The sequence below is a fragment of the Ammodytes marinus genome, assembly GCF_949987685.1.
Source record: "Ammodytes marinus genome assembly, chromosome: 3".
NCBI classification, from domain to species: domain Eukaryota; kingdom Metazoa; phylum Chordata; class Actinopteri; order Uranoscopiformes; family Ammodytidae; genus Ammodytes; species Ammodytes marinus.
The window spans coordinates 30900946-30913137 of NC_137232.1; the positions used below are offsets into that span (position 1 = coordinate 30900946).

Sequence of the window (12192 nt, forward strand, 5' to 3'; positions counted from 1 at the left end):
TTGTGAGTCCTCAATAACATAACAGGGATCTGCTCATGAATACAGAGCTCTACAGCCCTAACGGCCTCCACACACATCCTGCGTCTACCTCTGGAGCGCGTCGCCTTACCTTACTGCTGCTTCTCTCGCGCTTTTTTTCTCGGACACACATACAACCTCTCAACTGCTGCTGCAGCTGCAGCGCTGCTTCTAAAAGCCCTGTCTTTCTACATAGAGATTTCATAGATAATTCCCATTGAAAATGAAGTAGACGCTCAATAGAGGTAGGATGTGTGTGGAGGCCGTGATACAGGTCAAACAACCTAGAGGGAACTTTTAATGTAATTTGTAAAATAATGAAACACTTTATTCAAGTTATCTGTTCAGTATCAATCACTTTAATAATGTATAGTTTTATATTTGGGGGACTGAAAACATAAAAATTAAGTATTTATTGTAAAAAAACATGTTCTGTATGTACTCAACCTGATATAATGTTACCTCACATTTAATTGTACAGTTACCTTAAACAAACAAACTGAAGGAAAAGTAACCAAACTGAGAAAATAACTACAATACAACATGTATAGTTATTTTCAATGTGGGTGCAAGTACAATTCATGTTCAAAATACACTCAACAAAAATATAAACGCAACACTTTTGTTTTTGCTCCCATTTTTCATGAGATGGACTTAAAGATCTAAAATTCATTCCAGATACACAATTGTACCATTTCTCTCAAACATTGTTCACAAATCTGTCTAAATGTGTGATAGTGAGCACTTCTGCTTTGCTGAGATAATCCATCCCACCTCACAGGTGTGCCACATCAAGATGCTGATCTGACATCATGATTAGTGCACAGGTGTGCCTTAGACTGTCCACAATAAAAGGCCACCCTGAAATGTGCAGTTTTGTCTCACAGCAAAATGCCACAGATGCCATAAGCATTGAGGGAGCGTGCAATTGGCATGCTGACAGCAGGAATGTCAACCAGATCTGTTGCTCGTGCATTGAATGTTCATTTCTCCACCATAAGCCGTCTCCAGCAACTTCGCACAGCCATTGAAGAGGAGTGGACCAACATTCCACAGGCCACAATTGACAATCTGATAAACTCTATGCGAAGAAGATGTGTTGCACTGCATGAGGCAAATGGTGGTCACACCAGATACTGACTGGTTCTGAGTCCCCAGACCCCCAATAAAGCAAAAAAATGCACATTTCAGAGTGGCCTTTTATTGTGGACAGTCTAAGGCACACCTGTGCACTAATCATGATGTCAGATCAGTATCTTGATGTGGCACACCTGTGAGGTGGGATGGATTATCTCAGCAAAGCAGAAGTGCTCACTATCACACATTTAGACAGATTTGTGAACAATGTTTGAGAGAAATGGTACAATTGTGTATCTGGAATGAATTTTAGATCTTTAAGTCCATCTCATGAAAAATGGGAGCAAAAACAAAAGTGTTGCGTTTATATTTTTGTTGAGTGTACATTGCATTTACTTTATATCAACATACATGGCATTGGCCATTATGTACAGGTTTGTTATCAGTTGCTGGCAAAACACGTAGACAGTAATCCGTGCTGATCAGATGCTGGTCTTCCATGCAATGGTAAAAGGCTGATCCACACAAACAGACTTTGGAGCCGCATCAATAACTAGCTCCTGTAGACACAAAGAGAAAGACATAGTTTCATTATGAATGCACCAGACATGTTCAGTATTTCCTCAAATATCATACTATCATACTTTGTTTACAAGGAATTCCAATATAGACATACTGTACATCAAGAGCTTTCAAGCTTTTGAAAAAAATCTATAAAGGAAATTGTCATCACAGTTTATGGTATACAATTTATTTTTAGTTATGTATAATTTCTTCTTTCTTTACTCTCCTTTTTTTTGGCATTTTTTTTTATGCTTTAATGACAGTGTAGAGACATAGTTGAAATGGGGCAGAGAGGGGAGTGACATGCAGAGAACGACCGCAGGCTGGAATCGAACCCGGGTCCGCTGCTGGCCGAGGCCCATGGGGGGGACGCCCTACCAACTGAGCTAAGGGTCTTTCCTTTAATATGTGTTTTGCAAAATTGTGTTTTATATTTTATTGTATATGTATATTGTGGGAACGTGATACTGACCCAGCACACCATCAGCAAGAACAGTTAACGGAAAGATGAAATAATTGAACTGGCTCCATGTTTTGTAACCACCTTCAGAAGTTAAGTCGACTAAATGTGACGGATAAAGGAAAATGTACAGAACATCCCCCACTGCTCTGCGCAGCACCTTGTATCCCATTTAAAAGGGAGGGTGAAAAAAATCCCATTTTATTCATGTCACGTAAACAGCATGGGTCCCCCGGTAAAGTTAAACAGGCCAGGGCTTATACATGCGGTGAGATATTGTAAATGACAGCATGAACAGGCCCTATATAGGTTCAGAATAAAACATCTTGTCTTGCAGCAGACATAAATAGCTCACCCACCTCACTGTATTTAAAGTCCCAGCTGTGTGCTGCTTCTTTCAAGTTCTTACCCTATCAGGCATTGCTTACGGAGATGAATGGATTGTCTCTCACTAAAAAAAACACTTATTACCATGTGCGTACTGTGTCATCCGCATTCCTTCTCTCCTCCCTGCCCTCCTTCCTACCCATCCGCCCACCTTTCACTCCTCGTGTTCATCTCTTTCACCTCTCCTTACCTCGTTCCATCTGTTTTCAGTGATGCCTCCTCTCTGTCCTTCCTTCCCTCCCCTGCAAAGATGGACTCGTCTTTTCCTGTCGTTTCATTATTCTCTACCCATCCTTGCCCCCCCCCCCCACACACACACACACACACTCAAAATCCTTCCGTTATTCTGACTTTCTTCAACTGCAATTTGTGCCTTAATTTCTGGCTCCTCCATGTCCGTCTTCCCTAAAAAAAAACTGTATAAATCAAAGCCTTCCCCCGGCTTTCTTCACCTATTATTATTTATGGCGCTCATTTTCAAACTCCTGATAAGTACACCGAGTACGTTCCACAACCTCGACAGGAATATTTGATCACATCACGCCAAACGAGGAGAGGGAACACATGCTTTCATCTTGAACTTATAGGCCTTTTGTCTTTTGTCAGCTTTAGCCTCCAGGTGAATAACCATGTTTAACTGTAAGATAGCTCTGGTTCCCTTCTATTTCCCCACTTTCTCTTCAATACAATCTTAACTCTTCTCCATTACCCCAATGTGTTTTATTCTTAACATTTCAGGATTCTTCAACCTACTGTCTCTGCAACCTCAACCTAGACAATACAGAAGCTGTCCTTCATGTAGATGACGTCAGCGCAAGCCTAGTTCAGGTAAACATCCATATCCTACTGAAGTGTTCTTGAGAAAAAAAAAACACGCAATTCCTTCTAGCTCCAGCTCGAACCTGTAATGATAAAGTATCTCAAAGCTTCACTATACATTTGAATAAACACACTAAGACCCAGCACGGTCTGCCCAAGCAGCCCTCTGCTGATTCATCAGTAAACCAAATTGTATTCAACCACCAGTCGACTGCCTGTCCCTCAACTGTTGCAAAACCAAAGTATGTAATTTAAGTGTCTGCCCCCTGTGGCGCAAATGTGCTTTAAGTATGTGATATTTTCTAGAACCTGTATCACTTCTGACTGACTGCCTTACGTAAGCAGCCAGAACTGATCCTCCAGAGCGGCTTTTGTTACTGAATAAAACTCTTTGCTTTAAACACAGTACATGTTCTATTTTTTTCATAACAAACCTGAAAGTTTGACCTTGACCCCTCTGATCTACACCGGAAAAAAAAGACCACCGATAATATGACACACACATACTAGTGTACACATGGGAATTCCCTTTGACGTAAAGAGGCGAGCATGTGCCGTTTTTCACCGTAGCCTTCTAACAAAGTAAATGTGGTACTGCGAGGCCCTCTGGACACATGAATCACCATGTACTGTGAGCGCTGTAATGAGGCCATATGACATGGCTTTGTGTTTACAATTCCTCATGATTCTATATCACGTTTCCAGTGGAGCAGATGATGGAGAGAGAGACAATCAATTTACATGAGCGGCTTTAAAATTGCTGTCCTGAGTCGAGTCTTCAGCTCTGTGTTCATTATACTGAAAAACAGTGTCATGGGGGAAAGCCGAGTTGATTACAGTTATTAGATGAGTGTGGCACAGCAGGGGTTGGGCTGTGAACCTGAGTTTTTTTTAAAAATGTTGTATTATATTATAGTGACAGTTTTTTGACTGTCAGGGAAATGCTCCATCAACTTGAAAGCTGGGGCGTGATTCTGAAATGTGTGCATGTAACGCTGAGAGAAGCTCACTGAGCTATGATATTAATGCGTGAAAAGCGAACGATTAAACGCGATGACACTGATTGTATGCATGTTCGACAGTGATTAATATGTTTATTTTGAGGTTATCAGAGCAGAAATTTAGCTGAGTGCATTTGTGGGCTGCGGAGGATTATGTGCGCTTGTACACACATCGGTTAATATTGTTCCATTACCATGGAAGATTCCCAAACCCTGCGGGGAGACGCCTCAGTTCAGTCTTCCTGTTCTTAAGGATCATTGGATAAGACTCTGCAAAAAAGTTGTTATGGAATAACAATATCTACAGACGATGCTGTGAGAAAAGGTGCCGTGACGGACTGCTGGAATTTGTTTTCTTAAAATGTTTTTTTCTGTGGCTTTGAAGCTCCAATATGATGTTGTTTATTTATAATTGTATTTAATAAATGTTATGAACATATAAACAAAAGCAAAATGGGGATATACCAACCACACATCATCAGTCAGTTTCCATCCCCTGCTATGTACACAAATATAACCCTCTTTTGCCAGAAAACTGGCATTTTCATTAATGTTAAGAGCTTTTGCGGTCATAGACCATTTCCTGTATTTGATAACATTGGCCAGCAGTCTGTTGAATCGTGTTTATCACTGTGAAACTGGTGCACAAATAGCCGAAAGCATTAAGGACACATGAGACAAAGGCTATTTTAAAAAACATAGGGGGAGGACTAGACTATTTTCAGCTACAATTGGTCCAACCTTTACTATACTAAATGTAACGTGTAACTTAATACAATACATTTAGTATATTGCGACTTGATTTACGATGGTGACTAAATGATGATGAACATCCCAAAACATCTTCTGACCTGAGTATTAAGGTTGTGCTGTGGGGTCAGTGAATGCACGGTTCCAGCCCCGTCTGTTAGGGTCACCCCTGTGATTTGAACGCTTCCTGCCCCCCACACCTTCACCACACCCAGGGTCAGCGTGTCAGCAGAGGCCAGCCCATTGTGGACGATCGTACTGGACAGGGTGTTCTGGAAACAGACAGTGTTAGAGACAGGAGGATGAAACAAAGAAAGGAAAAGAAGATTACCATACAACAAAAAATCACATATTTGATTGATGTTAAGTGAGATCTATTTTATTATTTCCGATTTAGCGTCTGAGTTTTGTTCTCCATATCATTACTTTTACTTCCAATGTATTCTAACTTTTAGTATTATGCTTTGCTTTTAGTAGATAATGTGATTTTAATTGCTTTAAAAGTTTTACATCAGTGCCTTCATCATGCTCAAGCTGTGAGAGGCACACATGTTTGGGCATGCAAGCGCGCGCGCACACACACACACACACACACACGTACATATTTTGAGGTCCTTGATATTAATCAGATACTGACAACCCGTTAAAAACTGCAGGATACTAACATTTTCTCAGCTTGTAAAAATGGCCTCACTCTTAAGGTCTAGTGCTCATAAGGACACAAACACACACACACACACACACATACACAGAGACACACACACACACACACACACACACACACATTCAGATAGCCATCCAAAATGACATACGATATGCTAATCTGCCAGGCAGCACTGGCCTCATTGCCCAACTTATCCTCATCTTCTCACATCTGCCTGTTCACACACATACATACACACACACACACACACACACCCGCACGCGCACACACACACACACCGGCACACACACATACATGCGACACACACACACAAGTACATCAAACACACACAACACACTTACACTCTCTTTCTCGCTCTCTCCCCCTTTGGCTGTCAGACAGTGTGCCTGTTTTATCGCTGTGTGAAATTGCTTTGGAATGAGCCTGATGGTAGGCAGAGGACAGCCACAGATGTTTGGCCATGGTAGCTGTATGTGGGTATGTGTGTACTGCCAAAGTGTGCATCTATGTATGTGTATGTGTGTATGTTTGTGATTAAACGTGTGCTCATTAATGTGTATCTGTGTGCGATTGTGTGCCTCTGCTTGGCTTAGACGCAAATAGGGCTGGGTGAGTCCCATTAGTGCCAGCGATTAGGGAGTGTCTGTCATGTCCGACTCAAACTGTGGCCTGCTAAACACTCTCACTAAACTTAGCCATATAACTTGTGCACATACACACAAACTAGTTATGTTTCTCCTTTTTTCTTTCTTGCATGCACATTGTTAGCAGAGGTCCAGCTGTTTTTGTTAGTTTGTTCTAGCGATTGGCAAGGTCAAATCTCCAATTAAAAGCACATGAGTGCTGAGGTCGGTGGGGTGACACAGCTGAGGTTGTATTGTTTGGGTTATTGCATTGTGCAATTTTGACACCTATTTTGACATTAAATTGTACCCTCATTGCTGCCGATTCTGAACATCTCTTTTCACAAATGACGGACGTTTTAATGCACCTTGGTGATTCTGCATTGTCGGACCCCTCATCTATACGTCCTTATATTAGTCGACTGAATATTTTGAAGAACAGATTTTGATATGGGGAGCACATCATTATAAATGCTGGATGAAGGCTCCAGATATCCAGTCTTCTCTAGGGTAAGGGTCTAAGTGAAGCAAATGTATATTGCATTATCGGTACTCATTCCTTATCCGTATTAAGCATACTACAAGTTGTATGTCTTTACATTGAATCTGTACCTATATACATGAAAACAAAATGTGTCACTTTGGTTCAAATCAATGTATGTGCTTTTGCCAACTAAAGCTGCAAAATGTGCTTTGGGTGATGGTGTCTGTGATTAGAGGTTGTTGCATTGGCAAGTGCAGGTTTGTGACAAAACAACTGCCAGACAACACTGTGACACTCAGCTTTGCCACAAACTGTGAGATTGTGTCTTTTTTTTTGGAGCCATGGGAAACATGAACCAGGTGTCTGCACATCAATATAATAAGCTTTGTAGCTGATGAAAATGACATTATGACTTCATGAGGGCTGTCGGCTTTCTGATGGCACATAACTAAAGTCTGTACAACTTCCTATCACAATTTTAAATGGAAACAACTCGAAAATATTTACCGTGTACAGTATCGACTTTCCTGTTACACCTTCTTAACATTTTGAAATAATTGTAATTTCACCATGACATTCACAAGACTGCCTACTGGTGCTTCAAAAACAATGAGGAGAAGAGGACAATAATCATTCAGTATACCCGCACGGAAGCTTTTGCTTTCTTATGTGTGTTTGTGTGTAAACATAATTTAATTGTATCTAGTTGTACATTATTATAACATTGCTATTATTAAGCGCTTCAACAATGTATGCATTTGTGTTTCCCTAGACTGAGAATTCTGTCTCAGGCAAGAGCTAAATTCAAATCAACAGAGTTAAACATAAATTACGTGCTAATGTTCTCCAGGAGTAAAGCCTTTGACATCTGCACCTACCTACGGACCTGTTGCATGTCAAAGCATGGGCTTGTTCTCCGGTCTTGCAGCATTAGTAACGATAAAGCCGATAAAGAGAAAGAAAAAAAAAAAGCGGGACGTGAAATGCAGTTGGCCCCTTGAACTCACCGATGCTGCTGCAAAGTCGGCCAGTAGATATTGTTTTCTCTCAACCGTGTCTGAGGAGAGAAAATGAGAGCAAATTACACACAGGGAGGCAAAGGGACAGAGGAAAATGGCCGTGTGACTAACTGAATGACTGACAGACGAGCGAGAGAGATGCAGCTGTGCAGGTGAATAGAATGAGAGACTGTATGGATAAGTGAGCATTCATATTCACCTGACTGGATGGACATAATCATCTGTGAGGTGGATAAATGTGTGAGCGGTGTGTAGTGCTGCATTAATGAGCGAATGGAACATTGAGGTGCTGCATGCATAAATACAAAAAACTGACGGCTGATTGACTGGATGGATGAGTTAATTATGTACAGGCCTGACTCATTAAAAAGGCTCATTAGGGTTGGTTTGAACAAACAGTAGGACTGGTTGAATAAATGAAGGAATAACTGATGAACGAGTGACTAGTCAGTCTGAGTACGGCTTAACCCTCTGAAGTGAAGCTCAAACAAACACGCAGAACTCAAGAAAAAGCGGATAGTACAGGTAAGTAGGCGATACAGCCATATGCAGAGAAAACAAGAGAGACATAGGCAAGTTACAGTGCAGACCGACAGAGAGACAGCAAGAAGCAGGAGAGAGGAACGAACGAGCAGATAAAAGGAGTGATGGAGAGCATATCTCTCAGCAGCGACACAGGGAATTACTGTAATAGTTGCTGTCACTCCCCTCCTCTCTTATCCCTCGTTCTCTCTATATATCCCCCTCTCTTATTTGTCCCAACACAAACACGCTTTTCGCAGAAGAGTGCATCTTGTCACCGAGGCACTTCAGACACTGATCCTTTTCGGATACTCTATCTGTGAGTGTGTGTGTGTGTGTGCGCGAGTGTGTGTGTGCGAGTGTGTGTGTGTGAGTGTGAGTGTGTGTGTGTGTGTGCATCTGCGTACCTATCCAGTGTATGCGTGAGAATGAGTGTCAAGGCAGGGAGAGACTATGTTGTACATTTATATCTCTTAAAATCCAGTAAACAAATTAAGTACAAAATAAATCCAAGTAAGTTCACATGAATCTTCACTTCACTTCATGACTTTTCCAACTGCCTCTGATATTTACATTGCATATACCGTAGTATTGGTGAGCTTAGACTAACCAAAGCAAACTTTTGCACTAACTTTTTTAAAGGGAATATATCCCATGTCCATAGATACGCATGTAACAACATGAAATGATAGCCTAGTGCTATCTGAGTGAATGTGCGGGTGTGCAACGGGTGACCTTTCTCACTTACCTATTCCTTCTCCATCGTCCCAGAAGAAGGAGCCTTGAGCTGTTCCATTGTCGCTCAGGGCAACGATCAGTCCTAATGGATTCCTCCGACTGAAAGCAAATGGGTAGAGAGGGTTATAGCAGATTTGTTAAAGGACAACATCTATTTATACCAGCTGCTGAGGACAAATGCATTAACACACTCCTGCAGGAACATGCACTTATACCCATCTAATAACTGTCTCTGTCTCGCATTATCAAGCACACTAAACAATTGAAGATGTTGTTTTGGTTACCCATATACTGCAGTCCCTCACCTGTAAAATGTAGTGTTCTCTGGTTTTTGCCATGGTATGATATATCCTCCCCTGATATGAAGGTTAATGTGGTCTAGTGGTGTTGGCATCTTAACCATTTGGCTGCGCATCCCGACATCTTTGGCCTGATGAAAAAGCGGCAAAAATTACTATGTCTATTGAAGTAGTAAAACATACTATAGGTCATTTAACTTGATTCATTTAATTTAAAAATCCCTTTGAGGGAAATTGGCATTTGGCACACCGGTAAATCACAGAGCACGCAGTAAATTATGAGACATCTATAAAGGCTACATCTGAAACATTTCGGTAATGTATTACACAGCAAAAGGAATTCTTTGCAAACTTCGTCTTTTCAAAAGTATTTTTTTTACTTTGTCCTTGGTCCTTTCTCTAACAGCTAGCACTGCACTGTTTGCTGAAGGGAGAAGTTTAATGGAGGAAACCACTCCTCTCCACCCTCCCATGCCCCCATTTATACAGTTGTTTTCTCGTGTTTTGTTTGGCTTTATGATGCTGTCTAACAGATGGGGAGTCCCCTAGCTAGAAAGATAATGAGTGATTGGGTGTTTGTTTTTGTCATCAAGGAACCTTCTGCAGTTGTTAAGCTGTAACTCTTTAACGATGTTGTCAAATATGTTGTTTGTTAATATTGTCATCTAGGGTTTGTCTTGTGTTTTTCTTTTTGGATGATCCATTCAGATGTGGTTGCCTCTTTCAATAGAATGTACTGTATTCTTCACTGCTTTCTACTGCATTATTGAATGTGTAGGTGTATTGTATCTGCAGTATTTATGTATTGCACATGCATTAGACAAGATTGGAGGGGGATACTGGAATGTATTTCTGCTGCTTAGGGACATGGACTCACCGTGTGGAAGTCATACCAGCGTGCATCGGGAACATAGCCGTCCACACTCCTGGCTCCCTGTCAATCACAAAAGAATGAGTCCAACCCAAAATAGTAGAAGAAGTACAAGCAAAGGAGATGGACTGACAACTTTTACCTGGAAAGGATTGAAAAGTTGCATCTTGGAGTAAAAGACAAAAAAGATATCTGAAGCGCCTGACGTGTGTGTGTGTGTGTGTGTGTGTGTGTGTGTGTGTGTGTGTGTGTGTGTGTGTGTACCTGGTCGAGGGCAGGGGTGATAAGTAAGGCAGGTCCCCAGAGGAATTGCTTGTAGATATCCCATGTTGTTTTATCTTTCACAAACCTACGATACACCGGCACAGACACTATTAAGGCTGACAGGTAAAAAAAGGTTACACTCTCTCCTGTGTCTACACAGACAAGACGACGGTTCAAGTACTCAGTACTTCAGAATTGAATGGTTCGAAGACGCAAGCCAAATAACCCTGCAAGCTCCTTAACTACCATCTGTGACTTGATAAGAGTCTTTTAAAATGAATACACATGTATTTTCTTTTCTTTGCATACAGTACCACACCTTCACATCTGGAAGCTGCCAAGTATAGCCACAGTCATGTGTGGTCGGCCTTTAAACAGACTTACTGAAATTCTAATTAAAAGTCACAAATGTCACAGACCAGCTTGTTTAACCTCACTGAAAATTGTATGGATGTGTACTGTATATAGAGGAAGTTCATTTTTAGATTAAAAAAAAGAAGCTTTGGTAACACTTTGATAATATTAGCTGGCCATTTAAATGGAGGGGTGCTGAAACGTGTTAGAGCACTTAAATACAAGCTCTACCTAAATAGATTTTTGTCCAGCACCCGCTCCTTTCCCCCCGACATGTGGTATTCTGCATACTAATGTGAAGCAATGTAGTATAAAATCAGGTTATCTTGGCAGGAAATCAGTAAAAAAAAAAAAAGAAGATACATCCTGGTAATAATTAAATGATTTGGTTAGGTGCAAAGATACGATGTGTGTGTGCGTGTGTTTGTGTGTGTGTGTGTGTGTGTGTGTGTGTGTGTGTGTGTTTGTGTTTGTGACTGTGTTTGTGTGTGTGCGCTTACTCGTGCAAGAGTGGTCTGACTACAGTGCTTCCTGTAGTATGAGCCTCAAACATCAGTGTGTACATGTAGGGCAGGAGGGTGTAACGGATGTTCAGGACATCCCGCGACGCCTCGGAGAAGGTAGAATTCCAAGAAACGGGATCTTGTCTCTGACAAAGAAAAAAATCATAAAGACAAACAGGTTAACCGAAAATGACAAATTGAAAGATATGTTGATTATTTATTGAAACAAATGTGGGAAAAAAAATATCAGGTGATCCCCTAGTTATCTTTGATGTTTTCCAGTCAGGATGTTGACAACACCACAACACTGAGACTGCTCTGGTTAAGGTCCTCAATGACATCCATTTAAACACAGACAGTGGCAAAAGTTCTGTCTTAGTTTTACTGGATCTCAGTGCCGCTTTTGACACAGTTGACCACAGTTACTAGATCGACTAGCAAACTGGGTTGGACTTTCTGGAACTGTACTAAACTGGTTTGAATCCTACTTAAAGGATAGAGACTACTATGTGTCAATAGGCAATTTCACATCTGAGCGGACAAATATTGAATGCAGAGTCCCCCAAGGTTCCATTCTTGGGCCTCTTCTGTATAACATCTACATGCTCCCACTAGCTCAGATTATGAACAAGAACAAATTATGCTACCATAATTATGCAGACGACACACAACTTTACATAACCATATCACCAGGAGACTACAGTCCGATACAGGCACTGAGTAAGTGCATTGAACAAATAAATGATTGGATGTGCCAAAATTTCCTTCAATTAAA

General features: G+C 41.1%; 1 protein-coding gene across 1 annotated transcript in view; it reads right to left on the minus strand.

The window, feature by feature from the left end:
* Positions 1-1376: 1376 nt before the first annotated feature.
* The window catches only part of si (sucrase-isomaltase), a 78727-nt gene continuing 67911 nt past the window's right edge, over positions 1377-12192 (minus strand). Inside the window, exons 41-48 of the mRNA XM_080053622.1 lie at positions 11415-11563; positions 10561-10645; positions 10303-10359; positions 9432-9556; positions 9137-9225; positions 7855-7904; positions 5178-5348; positions 1377-1655 (exon numbers count right to left, since the gene is read on the minus strand). Of these exons, the coding sequence (XP_079909748.1) occupies positions 1578-1655; positions 5178-5348; positions 7855-7904; positions 9137-9225; positions 9432-9556; positions 10303-10359; positions 10561-10645; positions 11415-11563 (804 nt within the window). The 3' untranslated portion in view covers positions 1377-1577. The remainder of the gene's footprint in view (positions 1656-5177; positions 5349-7854; positions 7905-9136; positions 9226-9431; positions 9557-10302; positions 10360-10560; positions 10646-11414; positions 11564-12192) is intronic.